This window comes from Piliocolobus tephrosceles, chromosome 18, assembly GCF_002776525.5.
Source record: "Piliocolobus tephrosceles isolate RC106 chromosome 18, ASM277652v3, whole genome shotgun sequence".
Classification (NCBI taxonomy): domain Eukaryota; kingdom Metazoa; phylum Chordata; class Mammalia; order Primates; family Cercopithecidae; genus Piliocolobus; species Piliocolobus tephrosceles.
In genome coordinates, this window is record NC_045451.1 from 63,799,936 (window position 1) to 63,813,660 (window position 13,725).

A 13,725-nucleotide genomic window follows, 5' to 3' on the forward strand; every position below is an offset into this window, starting at 1 on the left:
ACGTGGTTTTGATCAAAGTTCCCTCTGACTCCGTGATGGAAACATCAGGATTGATTGCTAAATTTGTGTCCACCCTGAGGAACGGTTTAAGGAAAGGTGGGGTGTCCAGAGGCCCTGGACAGGACTCCCAGGGAATCCAAGGGTTTAGGGACAGGAGGTAAACACAGCCTCCTGGACAGCCGCGAGACCACAGCAGAAGTCACACAGGATGGGTCATTTCCTGGCAGAAGGTACAAAGCAAGAGGTTAGTTCCTGGGGGTGTAGCTGTACTTCTGGAGCCAGGTTTTAAGAATAAGCAACAAAAAGGAGCTCCTCCTGTAGACAAATTTAAGTGTCAGCAAAGATCAAGATACTAATTTATGGAAATTACCAATTTCTGGCAAGAATCTAAAAAGATGGTTTCAATGTCCCCTGAAGAAAAGAGCCGAATGCATTCAGTGTATGTTCGTTTATTGTTGTTAACATCTTGTTTTGAACATCAAACACTGCACCAAAATGAACCATTCATCTTGCGACAATTGCTTTACTGTAACTAAGAGTACTGTACTGATGTTTACAATTAACTTTGGACAACTTAAGTTATTAGTGACGTTGCTAATAATCAAATACTTCATCATAGGCTGAACGTAATTATCAAAAGAGCAAAGTTTCCCCTCCCTTTCTTACTTTCAAACAAAACCAAAAGAGGAGTTTTCACCTGGAAAGAGCACTTACTTCAGGGAAAGACTCAATTTTTAACCAATTTTATTAAACCCCGGAAGCTCAAAAACATGGAAAACATCATAGGATGACAAAAAGATGAAACTCCCTGGAAGTCCGTTTTTGCCAATTTGCAAAAAATGAACGAGCCGACTTCTTTCTGTTTGTTCTTTAAAGGGATGACCTGCACCCACAGTGCCAGCTGTGGAAGGGCTGTGTGCAGGCCCCAGTTGCAGGGGCTATTCAGGGCCAGCACTTCCCAGTCATCCTATCTCCTTTGTCCCTCGCTTGTTCTGTGACTTTGAGCAGCTTTCATTTTAGGACATCCCATTTTTAAGTTTTTTCTTTTTCCAGCTGAAAACTATGCAGATGTTTCTAGACAGAGCAAAACGCAACACAGTCCCCAAACATGGAGGCAGCCTGCATGCTCCAGGTCTACACGAGCACCTCACAGCCGGACAAGAGGCAGACAGCCACTCACACAGGACGAGCTTCAGCACACAGACAGCAAAGCAGATGCGAGACTTAGACTGAACTGCAAAGAGGGAAAGGGCCATTTCACCAATGGAGTAACTGAGAGAATAATGACTTAAGAGCCCAATCTGCCTGCCATCTCCCTGAGCTGTCACCCGTCACTGAAGTCAGCGCCAGGGTGATGCTTCAACTCACCATCCTAAGGGTTTGTGTACAAACACACTCAAGGGCATCTCTTTCACAGAAAGAACAAATGGCATTTGTACCAAATGGCAATGGATTTTCAGCACAAACTTAATACTTTCCTAACACTACAGCAATAGTAATCATGTACTTTCAGCAAGAGGGACTCCTTTAAACAAGGAAAAAGACTCACATTAATTAGCCTATGTACCCACTGGATCAATCTGTAGCAACAAAGTCTAGTGCTAGCAGACACAGGGACAGAGGGACCAGCTACCCTCAACACAGGGCCAGGAGAGCCGGGTCCTAGACTGAACCCTCTAAGAAGGCCCACGTGTCCAAAGAGAAGAGCTGTCAAGAAAAAGAAACTAATCAAACTCTTGAAAGGACAACCTAAAAAGGATTAAAGGTGTATAGTGATTTTTCAGTACCATACATATGCGAAGAAGTCCTACTACAAGCTCAGTTACGCACATAAAGCTCTCATTCTTCCTCTGGAAGGCAGTCAAGATGACACAGAGATGGCATCTATGAAATAAGGTGGCTGCACGGCTGCTGTACTAGAATTTTAATTCACAAACTGGGTAGAACTTCATATAAACACAACCCAGGATCCCTAACCTACTGTACATAAATAAACTCATTAAACAAATGGTCCTTGTGAACTATTTGAACTGGGGGCAGCTTTGCATGGGAGAAGGCTCATGGGGTCCCTTCTTTGGGAACATGAGCCTTCCTAGGTTGTGCCACTGCGAACTGCATTAGGGAATTTCAACACTGTCTCTGCATCCAACGGCACTAGGAAAAATGGCTGCAATCAGTCAGGGACTTTCAACTCTCCAATCTGGAAAAATATCCACCCCTATTTTCTCTATCTCTAAATCAGCATTATTTTAGGTGAAGCAAACTAAAACATGTAGAGGTTCCACTAGAAAGGCAGGGGAATGAAGAGCTGGCCGTGAGACCACCCCGAGCACCAAGCCTGGATCTGCAGATCCCTCTCTGCTCAGGAACCACCGCGTCCTGTGTTCTCGCCCATGGAGACCAAGACCCGGGGTTGGTTCTGGGCTCCTGCCAGTTCTCTCGATGTTCACAGTGCAGCTCTGTCAACACTCAGCCTACCAAAAGCTCTGGAGCAGCTTATGGCACACCTTTCCCTGGTGCCATCCCTTCAGCCAGGATGTGAGCTCATTACAACCGCATCAGTAAATGGAGCTACCATGTATATTTTAGTGAAAATACACAGGCACCCGTGTCCCCACGAGGTCTCTCAGGGCTGGGCTGGGGACACTGCTCGGGGTCCGTCTGCTCCATAGGAGCTCCAAGATCCCTCTTTGCCACGGTTTTCATGGGCCCGATTACAGGGTGGGATTCCAAAGCCAAAGTCACACACTGCTAGCCAGGGCCTTTAAGCAGGCTTCACTGTGCTTCCCTGACAAATCTGAATCACGAAATTTTAGAAGTCCTGTCCCAAAGCAAGACGTTTTCTAAAGGCCCACACCAGGCAGCAAGCAGAGGGATCCAGCGCTCTTCCCAGGACCCACTCAACTGCCCATCTGCATTTCTGAGGTCTCCTAAAAGTAGAGTTGTTTGGGGAGGGGGGGTGGGGGTTGGTTTTCCTTAAGACCCACCTTCCCACTTTTATTACAGACATCAAATATATACGTGTGAGACCTGTTCTTCTGGTGAGGTCTAAGAAATAAAGGGCTCATGGAGTCGTCACAGATGAAAGGAGGATGCTCTGTGGGGATCTTTCCCCAAAGAGGGCCAGGTTCATGGGACTGGGCTCAGTGGCTCTGGTGCATGGGCCCTAAGCGGGGTGGGGGTCCTGCCCAACTTGGCCCACTGGAGCAGCTGACCTCTTCAGTGTAGCTCCAGAAACGCGCCCAGAGAAGCAATGTGCACAGGCAGCTTCAGCCACCATCACTGACTAGACCTGCAGCAGTTCAGGGACCCTGACAGCCCCAGTTAGAGAAGCCACCTCAACTGCCCAGTGGAAACTGTAACACTGCACTGTGTGCAGTGGTTTGGTCCACTCTCTTTTAGCTGCTTTTTTCTTCCTTTAAAATGATGCAATGGAAGTAGCCCCTAGCTCACAGCAGCAAACGTGTGCAACCCACGAAGGAGGGATCCCAGGCCTCCAGCCCCAGCCCAGTTCCTCCCTTCTCCTTCCAGGAGCTGAGCTGCAGACCTGCTGAGCCTCAGCAGCCAGCCTGGGAAGGCAAAGGAGGATGGTGGGACCAGCTCCAGGAGCGCCTGTCCCCGCTGGGGAAGGCTGGTATCCGAGGTCAGCAGAAGAGCCAGCCGCCTTCCCTTGCTGTGGGGAGGGGGACCGAGCCCTGCCCACCCACTGAGGTGCCGCCTCAGGACAGGTCATCCAGGTCCACTTCAGGGATCGGGTCTCGCCAGTAGCAGAAGGAGCTGAACTCCGGGCAGGGAAAAGCGGAATTCTGCTCCTTACTGAGAAGGGGGAATACATGCTCCACGAGCTCACTCAGCCTGTGATACCTACGAGAAGGGTTGGGTAAGAGGCACAGGCTATCACTTCAAGATCGATCAAAGGCACAAGATGGGGGGCTGTGAGAAGCTGTCACTCAGATCGCTCAGACGGGCAGGTTCAGAGGCAGGCCCCAGTCCCAGCCCAGGGCTCAAACGCCCTCTGACAAGTCTAGGAGAACCAGGGACCCCTCAAACAGATACTGTGAAAGAGAGACACGCACAGAGATGTAGCCATCCTTTGATCGGGGCCTGATCTCAAGGATCGATCGGGGGGAAAGGGACAGGGTCTGTCTGTCCCCAGTTGTACCCCTGGCTGCAGGGCACTGGGCTGAGAGCTGAGAATGTACTTACGATGACTTGTTTCCTTTGGTTCTTTCTTGTATTAATTCACCCTTGGGGTTCACGGTGAATATCCTACAGTCTGGAACTCCAACTTGTGTGTAGGCATAGACATCCTGCAGAAGAAAATAGCAAGTGGGTGATTCCAGGGAGGAGAAGTCAGGAGGTGCTTCTCAGGCTCCTTGTGAGCCAGCAGCGCTGCACACACAGACTCGACAGAAAACATGTGGAGGCGGCACAGTGCCATTGCCACCGAAACTGAGCTTTAGACAAACATAAACTACAGAGTGGTACTTGGAGAGTCAGATAACTTGGGCAGCCACCAAAGGGAGGCCAGGGGCCCTGGTGCAGAAGAAGCCAGGGAAGCCACATCTGCCCACCTGAGGCCTGATGGCCCTGCGGAAGGGAGGCAGGTTGGGAAGTGCTAGGAAAGGGCCAGCACTGACCCTGGCTCTGGGGTGATCCAAGGACGCAGCTTAGAACTGCTTAGAAGAGGAGCCAGAGCTGCCTGCGGACAGGGAATGGCAGCCACAGAAATGATGGAAAAGCATCCTCTGTATAAATTCTGGGGCAGATCTGCACCTACGGGACCTCCCCAGTTGCTACAGATATTTGGAACAGGTCAAGTGAAAACTGAGCGAGCAGAACAGACGTGTCATTTTGCTTACAAAACTGCTTTGAGAATTGGGAGGTGGCTACACCCCACAAAGTACATCCCTCTGAATTTCACCCATCTCAGAACTCAGAGCCCAGGCGATTGATACTCACATTTGGACGGTTCCCAAAGGCAGCATAGAAGGGCTGCTTGGACGGGGCAAACAGGTTCTTGATATCATTTAGACACTCAATTTTGAACTTCTCTGGTTTCTTTTCTATCACTTCTCTAAGAAAAAAATACAAATACAATCACCAATCTTAAAACGGTCATTCTTCCCCAGTGAGTGGTCCTAAAAAAATTTTTAGTGCTCACAACCACCCAATTTCTTCAGTCCTTTGTAACTGGAATCTTTCCTTCTCCTTATTTGCCAGTCTAATAACTACGAAAATTTGAGTGGACGTTTAGGGAAGGAGAAAACTTGACATTTCCTAGAACCTTTCTTCACCAGGCCCGCCACATGGCAGGTGAGCAGTTATGTGGTAGGACACCACCAGGAACCAAAGAACTGGGAGAGGCCTGGCAGCTCCAACATCTGACGTCTGTTCCCACACATCCCCCCACCTTGGGCCCAGCATGTGGGGCAGCAAGTTGCCTGCTGGGAAGGTACCTGTGGAAGGCAGAGAACAGACTGCTGGGGGATAGCATCAGGGGGCCCCGGGGCAAGATCGTGCCCTTGTCATTGACCCAGTGCAGGTAGCCACGGGTCATGTCGGCCATGCCAATGGCACGGGCCGAGCAGTACAGAAACTTGTAGCCGTTCCTGAAAGAAAATACACCCTGTTAGCCCACATGTTCTGGTTAAGAGGAAACAAAAAACAAAAAACAAAAAACCCTGACACTTTTCTTTTTCTTTTTCTTTTGTCTCACTCTGTTACCCAGGTCAGAGTGCTGTGGTGCCATCTCGGCTCACTGCAAGCTCCGCCTCCCGGATTCAAGCAATTCTCCTGCCTCAGCCTCCCAAGTATCTGGGATTACAGGCATGTGACACCATGCCCGGCGAATTTTTATATTTATTAGTAGATACAGGGTTTCACCATGTTGGCTAAGTTCGTCTTGAGCTCCTAACCTTAGGTAATCTGCCCACCTCAGCCTCCCGAAGTGCTGGGATTACAGGTGTGAGCCACCGTGCCTGGCCCACACTTTTCTTTTAAAAGATCCAAATAAAGATCCTCTTGTTTACTGTGAAAACCAAATTCTCAAATTTAGTAGGAAACTGCTTAGGATTATAGAGGTTTCACCTTTCCATGGAAAACGTGGGAAAAAAAATGGATGTACAGGCAACTAAGGATTATGTTAAATTTCTAAGTACTGATATAAAATGTTCAGTATCTAGTCCATGAAAGCCAGATTAGAGGACAGAAAAACCTTGGACTATCTTTAAATTACACACTGTAAAGAAAAAATACAGGGGATCTTATTTATAAAGGCAACGTGCAAGATGCAAACCACTCCATCAGACAAGAAGCAAAATTATACCCAGGTAACTGACATACTCGTAATTTTCCTATTAGGGCATTCTCAACTAATGAAGACACTGAGATTCTTCAGATCAATGTAATATATGTATTAGGAACCCACAAAGGCCATGGCACTGCTATCTTCTCTGCAAAGGGTGCCAAAAGAGAGAGCAGCCCACGCGAGAACTATTTCCCCCATGCATGCGTGCACTATCTACTCGAAGAAATGCAATTTTAAGGCTGGGTGCGGTAGCTCATGCCTGTAATCCCAGCACTTTGGGAGGCCGAAGCAGGGGTATCACCCTGAGGTTGGGAGTTCGAGACCAGCCTGACGAACATGATGAAACCCCGTCTGCACTAATACAAAATTACGTGCCTGTAATCCCAGCTACTCAGGAGACTGAGGCAGCAGAATCACTTGAACCCAGGAGGCAGAGATTGCAGTGAGCCAAGGTCACACTGTTGCATTTCAGCCTGGGTGACAAGGGCAAAACTCCATCTCAAAAAAAAAGAAATACAATTTTAAAATACCCAGAAAATAAACCAAAAATGAAAATCAGCTATCTTGTTAAATTCTAGCTAAAAAAATGACTATTGTTCTAGCTATAGATGTAGGCAGTGTCTGAAACACAGCACCATGAGAATTAACTGAGATGACACAGGTAAGACACATGGTTCGATGTCAATGCCAGGTGCACACGGCTCCCACACCACCAACAGGAAAGCAGTGAGGAAGAGCAGGAATGCTTCAGCATAAACACATGACTTATGTGGACTGAAGACTTACACCATTGTTCTATTGTTCTTAAAGCAAGCTTCCAGCTCACCAGAGCGAGTTAACATGTGGGGAGGGTACCTACTCATTGATGGAATGGTAGAGCTTTGCTATACCCTGGTGAGTCCAGTCTTTGCCCAGCTGTGGGAGAATCTGTCCCAAAGCATCCGACCTAAGACGACGGTAGAAACAGGAAAAAGGTATCAGGAATCAAACACATACAGTGTTTTCCTATTTGGTTGACTATCAGCTGCCAATAACTAATTGGTGGCGGGACACTCTTGAAAGGGGATTTAATCACAGCTTCAAGCAACTGCAACGCCATCCCATGCAAGTGCACCCACCGAGGTGCTTCTGAAAGCGGAGTCTCATGAGAACCAGATGTGTGTGCGCGGAGGTACCTGACCACCACACATTCTCTTCTCCTCTACCCTAATGTCAAGGGGCTTCTTTGTTTTCATATCAGAATTGAAACCAAATAACTAAATCTTTCCCAAAGTGATTTTTGACATTTGTTACGCACCCTTAACATCTCCTCCATGCAAAAAAATGACCCCATGTGGACTATACTGGGGACGCCTCAGGGCATATGGCTTATAAAATGCCTTGGCTGAGGGCTTCGAGCCCAGGTGAGGAACTCCCCACCACGCACTGCCTGCCCCTCCCTGAGCACCGGGCTGCTCCCGGCCACCCATCCGAAGGATTGAGCTTACTTGGTTATTGTCCCATCGATATCAGAAATGATGATCTTGTCATTCCAGTTCCACAGGTAAATGGTCCCTGCACAGCGACAGGTGCCTTGATACTGGGTTGTAATACTAAACACAACATCATTTGGGCCATCGTGCAGCTTCAGTTTTGCCTTTTTAAAAAGCATAATAATAAAATCAGCTGAAAGCATACAGTTTGAAACAATTTAAAAATTTACAGAACAACAACTGGTGTCTGGGAATCCCAGCAAGAGGCAGGATGGTTTCCGTGGTGTTAGACACAGCCCACCCAGTGCCAAGCACAGCTAACAACACTGAGGGAGCCACTGCCTGAACAGTATGTGGGGTTCCAAGGACTTCTCTGAACCCCCACAAGCAAAAGGTCTACTACTCTTCTTCCATAACTGAGAATTACTGCTTTAGCACAGCCTGCTCTGGTCCCAGCAACACCTTTTCATACTGAAAATGGGTCAAAGTCAGGGTGGGAAATGAGAGAGGAGAAACTGTGTCTGAAATGCCATTTCTCTATTGCGGTGGCTCCTAAGAGACAGTAGCTGGCTCAGCGCTGGGTTAGCTGTGTACGACTGACTCTCAGAGATGGAGGAGGAAGGAGGTCTGGGGTGGGTGGAGGACCCAAGCCACAGGTCCGCCAGGTGGGCCTGATAGCTCTTGGGGGTGGGGTCGTGGTTCCACTACGGATAGGCATTGACACGACCACGCCGTGTGGCATGTATGCAGCTGGGGACAGGTGGACAGAAGAGGATGTGCATCGAATTAAACCATCACTAAAGTAAGTCCTACTGGACAACACGCATCACGCAAGACTCACGATCTGGTCTGAGGAGAGGCGGAGAGACTTCTTGTATGAAGTCGTGCTGCTGTGGCTTGGGGGCTCTGTGGCGACGGGGTCCACGGTGATGGATTCCTCCAGCTCCTGTGACCCCTCATCACTCGAGGAGTCATTCTCGGCCGGCCTGTTCAACATTAGCCCAGTTACGGAAGAGGCAGCAGGGCATTTTATTGATGAGAGCTTTTCATTTAGGATCAAGAAAATAAAGATATCCTAAATCCTTTCTAGGAACGGGTAGAGTTATCCCTTCTGCCATTCTCCCATATCCACAGCTCTTCACGCCTGCAATATTCATATTGTTAACTGATAAGGCCACTTTCATAACTGGCAAGTACTTCCTTTCTGACTGCGACCTGCTGGTTTCTGCTATGCCCAGGGAATGCCAGAAGGTCTACTGACTCATGTTGAAAAGGGTATGTATGTTTCACAAGGTACAAATTAAAAACATAATCGTTTACAATGATTTAACAAAACCTGGGGCTGGGTGCGCAGTACTTCACACCTATAATCCCAACATTTTGAGAGGCCAAATTAGGAGGACAGCTTCAGCCAGGAGTTTGAGACCATCCTGGGCAACATAGGGAGACCTAGTCTCTACAAAACATTTAAAAATTAGCCAGGGGTAGTGACACTTGCCTGTGGTCCTAACTACTTGGGAGGCTGAGGCAGGAGGATTGCTTGAGCCCAGGAGTTTGAGATCAGCCTGGGCAACACAGCAAGACCCTGTCTCTACAAAATACAAATTTAAAAATTAGCCAGGCATCGTGTCCCACGCCTGTAGTCCCAGCTGCTCAGGAGGCTGAGGCAGGAGGATTGCATGACCCGAGGAGCTATGATTACGCCATTGCATCCCAGCCTGAGTGACACAGTGAGACTCTAGAAAAAATCAACAACTAGTAAGAAAAATTTTAGACAGCCCTTAAAAGATACAGGATGGGGGCTGGTAAGGAGCAAGAAAATAAAACCTCAGCCTTAGACACTAAATGAGATAGGCAAGGGCTGGGAGAAGCAAGCACGCATTGGCCTGGGGGAGGTGGACAGGCAGAAGCAGGAACAGGGCGTATCACGAGCAACTCCTCTCAGGGCTGCTCACCCTAACTGTCCAAAGAATGCTATTTCTTCCAGGAAACGAAATCCACCCAAGCCAAACTTCAGATTATTTTTTATGTCTCCCTTTGGCTCTGGATGGGATGCAGGGGAGCAGGGGCACCCGGGACAACACGGTTAAAACATTCCTCATAACCCGTCCCCATACACTGATGCCACGGCTCCACAAGGAGGCAGGGTATTTATTTTTCTAAGCTGGTGATGTTTTTTAGAAAAGCAGTTGTCATCTGCTGAGTGGCACAAATATATCACATCATGTCATATCTGTAGAAGATGTTCCCAAGAACTAAAAAAGCTGCCAAAATCAAGTTAGAAGTAATGGCCCTGCTAGGAGGGCCTCAGTGCTATGAGCTGGGCAGAGGACAGGGCACTCACCTGGCACTGGCCGGCTCCTTGGAGCTGGATGGCAGGTCACTGGCTGGCGGCGCCTCAGATTTTCCCTCCTTGGATTCTGGCAGCTGTAACAGCAAGATGATAATGGCAACATGCAATTTTTTCCCTACAGATAAGCCAAGTGCATCAGCAGCCCTCTCTAGGAAAGAACACAACTGCTTTCTGAACCCACAACTTAAAAATGCTCAAAAACCAGACTTTCTCTACTCTGAGCCAAAGAATTAGAAACCTAAGACAGAAGTCATGTGCTTCTACACAAATCACTGTCCCTACAGACTCAGAAGGAAAGCATTTTAAGAGCACCATTTCAAATCACAAAACATAATACAAGCAACCCACACTTGTTAGGTCCGCAGCTTCCTTCTCCTCCTGGGAGTAACTCAGCATGCTCAGAAGGGACTGAAAGGCAGCCCCCATGCCGACGTGGACATGAACTTGGTTCAGGCATGACCTCCCTTCTGACATTTGAAAAACAGGTGAAAACTCCCTGAACCCTCTTTTTCAGAAGGTGTTGGGGAAAAAACTTGCTCTGCTGCTTGTTTAGTACGGTTCTCTGGATGAATTTCCATGGAGACCTGGTGGGACAGATTCTGGTTATTTGTATCTGGAGCTCTGCAGGGGGACGATAACCTTCTGCTCCTATCTGATAGGTAATGCAGTGCAGTAGAAAGAGCACGGGCTCTGGAGTCAGACTCAAGGTCTTGCCCCAGCTCCATGTCTCACCAGTTACGTGACTTCGTGAAGCACTCACATTTCCTTACCTGTGAAATGGCAACTCCAACATCTCTAGCGCTGAGCTACAGTAAAGGACCAAGGTAATGTATGCAAAGCACTTGGGACAGCACCTGCACGTCATAAGTGCTCAAAAATGGAAACTGCTATATGGTAAGATCGCACTATACAGTCCACATTCTTGTGCCTGACAAAAAGGTTTTCTGAATAAATGAAAGATTCTTTCAGCCCATGGAAATGATGACCTGTAGGTCTGTTACCTGTTTGGTCATGCTTTCTCTCTTTCGCCAAAACCACCAGCGACCAGATTTCTTTGGCATCTTGTCTTTGACCCAGGACTCAACTGTGGCCTGAAAACAACCAACCTGGGTTAGTCTGGGCAATCTATTGGCCACACAGCACCTACCCTCTATGCTAACCTGAAGGACGGGGACTTACTATGGAATGTGAGAACGTGAGCGATGCTCTCTCCACACCTCCCAGACTCCTCTAGCGTTTTTAACACCTCCGAGACAGACCCTGTCCTACTTTCATGGCAGCACAGCTTTGTGACAGCTCTGTGGCATGAGACCACGTGGTCTGCTATGTAGGACCTTAGGGGCTGACAGGTGGGCAAATCTAATTTATCTGTCTTTGGAAAATGTGGTCCTCATGAGTTAAGAGGACCAACTAGGCTGATGACGTCTTCTTGGTGGACAGATTAAAAACCAGTTGTGAGCTTGTATATAACAGGTATGCTAGCTACCATCCGCCCTAACCACACTGATGTCAAGCTTCTCTTGGCTACATCACCTTCTTCTTGCTGCTGCTTCCCATATTAACGGGAGAAAACGTTTTTTTCATTCATTCCATATTTAACTTATGATTAGCAAAATCTCTCAACTTTTACAGACCATCAGAAACTAGTATTTATATCTAATACAAACGAAATAAAGAAGTGGCAGCCCTGCTAATTTCCTAGAGTTTGGGCATGAGATATTTTGGGTGGGTACATATAACTTTGATCTTTTATATTAAATACTAAGCTCAAGTAAAACTCTGACTAGTACCCAGGTCACAAATATGCACATATGGATTTGTGTAAGTACTAGACGCAGTGGATGCTTTCGGAAAGGCAGCAGATGGTGGATCGCCTCACCTTAGGCAAGCTCTTCTGGAATACTTGCAAGCTAAGGATCATGGGAGCTGCCAAAGCCCAGTTATAGTAACTGTGAGAAACAAAAATTGTGCAAAACCATTACACAGTGAAAGGGAGCAAGAGAGAAGGGGAGGGAACTGGGAAGGGAGAGAGGAGAGAAGTGACATATAAAATTGCTCATTCTTTTCAATAAAGATGATCAGCTAAATTTTTGTCACAGGAATAACCTTTGCTTCAAGCACAACTTCTCTGAACAGAAAAGCCGTAAAATCTATCAAACAGAGTAACATTTCAATGCTTCATTTAAAAATAAAATTGAAGCTTCACTTTCACTTCAAAGTCATTGCCCAGTGGCTAATTTATATGAGATGACAAGTTTTATAAGAAGGAAAACTTTGATAAGTAACAGTTAAAAATGGCGCTTGTAATAAAACGGCAAGAGTAGTTAACAATTATAAAAGCTGGAGTATTTACCGATTATATATCCTTATTACAAGGTTAGGATTGTCTATAAGTCCAGGGTTTTCTGCAAATTCGTGGTAAGTAATGATATGCTCCATGAATTTTTCTGCAATGTAAAATAATAATCAATTTGGTTAGAGATTACATAAATCCCTATATGAGATTATTATAATACTCTGTGCATTGCAGAAATTGCAGGCTAAAATCATCTTTCTAAAAAAACTAATTTTTCAATATTCATTAAAAGCAAAATGTCAGATGTTTTTTTCCCCCAGGACAAGAAAGAACACTTCTTTTCTATTCTCCTTTTCCACTGTCTCCCAGTGAAAACAAACAAACTAGTAAAATGGGACACGCCAGAGACTTTAAAAAAAATACATACAGATGTGGCTAGAGAGGGACGGAAGATAAACACAGACAGACGGACACACACACACACACACACGCGCGCGAAAACTCTAAGTTCTATTCTCAGAGGAAGAAACTTTACTGGCAAGCAACGGCATAACTGGGGAATATTCATAGGGGGTCTTACAGCTTTAGCAAGCTACACTACATCAAAACATATCTTAAAATTGTTTGGGCCAGGCTCAGTGGCTCATGCCTGTAATTCCAACACTTTGGGAGGCCAACGCAGGCCAATCACGTGAGGTCAGGAGTTAGGGACTAGCCTGGCCAATATGGTGAAACCCCATCTCTACTAAAAATACAAAAATTAGCCAGGTGTAGTGGCGCACACCTGTAATTCCAGCTACTTGGGAGGCTGAGGCAGGCATGACAATCGCTTGAACCCAGGAGATGGAGGTTGCAGTGAGCTGAGATGGTGCCACTGCACTCCAGCCTGGGTGACAGAGCAAGGCTCTGTCTTAAATAATAAAAACAACAACAACAACAAAACACATATCTTAGAATTGCTTGGAGAATTAAAAACAAATAAACAAACAGACCCTAGAATTTGGCTCAAGGTCTGTGAAATAAATCCAGAGTTTCTTACAGAGTGAATGAGGGCTTCCCATGAATTTTTGTACTCTGTTCCTAAACCTGTATTCTCTTAGATCTAGGCCAACAGAGAAACTGCTCACTTGGATTGTTTCTCCAGGTAATGTGTGTATTATTTACCTTTACTTGCCATTTCTGCCTCTTTCAATAAACTCTACCAGACTAAATCACCAATATTTAAAACAAAGGTGTAACTTTTATATTTTACATATTTTGTATTTCTCATTCCCTCACATATAATTTTTTAAAC

The 13,725-nt window shown here is 46.6% G+C and overlaps 1 protein-coding gene across 9 annotated transcripts in view; it reads right to left on the minus strand.

Moving 5' to 3' along the window:
- Positions 1 to 440: 440 nt before the first annotated feature.
- Positions 441 to 13,725, minus strand: part of LPIN2 (lipin 2) — an 84,167-nt gene continuing 70,882 nt past the window's right edge. For 8 of the 9 annotated variants that reach the window (XM_023228366.3, XM_023228367.3, XM_023228371.3 and 5 more), the window contains 11 exons: positions 12,489 to 12,582; positions 12,015 to 12,084; positions 11,137 to 11,226; positions 10,127 to 10,209; positions 8,624 to 8,768; positions 7,798 to 7,946; positions 7,170 to 7,256; positions 5,460 to 5,612; positions 4,963 to 5,077; positions 4,207 to 4,310; positions 441 to 3,864 (listed from right to left, as the gene is read on the minus strand). In XM_023228366.3, coding sequence (XP_023084134.1) covers positions 3,720 to 3,864; positions 4,207 to 4,310; positions 4,963 to 5,077; positions 5,460 to 5,612; positions 7,170 to 7,256; positions 7,798 to 7,946; positions 8,624 to 8,768; positions 10,127 to 10,209; positions 11,137 to 11,226; positions 12,015 to 12,084; positions 12,489 to 12,582 — 1,235 coding nt within the window. In that variant the 3' untranslated portion in view covers positions 441 to 3,719. The remainder of the gene's footprint in view (positions 3,865 to 4,206; positions 4,311 to 4,962; positions 5,078 to 5,459; positions 5,613 to 7,169; positions 7,257 to 7,797; positions 7,947 to 8,623; positions 8,769 to 10,126; positions 10,210 to 11,136; positions 11,227 to 12,014; positions 12,085 to 12,488; positions 12,583 to 13,725) is intronic. The other variant, XM_023228372.2, reaches the window with a different exon arrangement.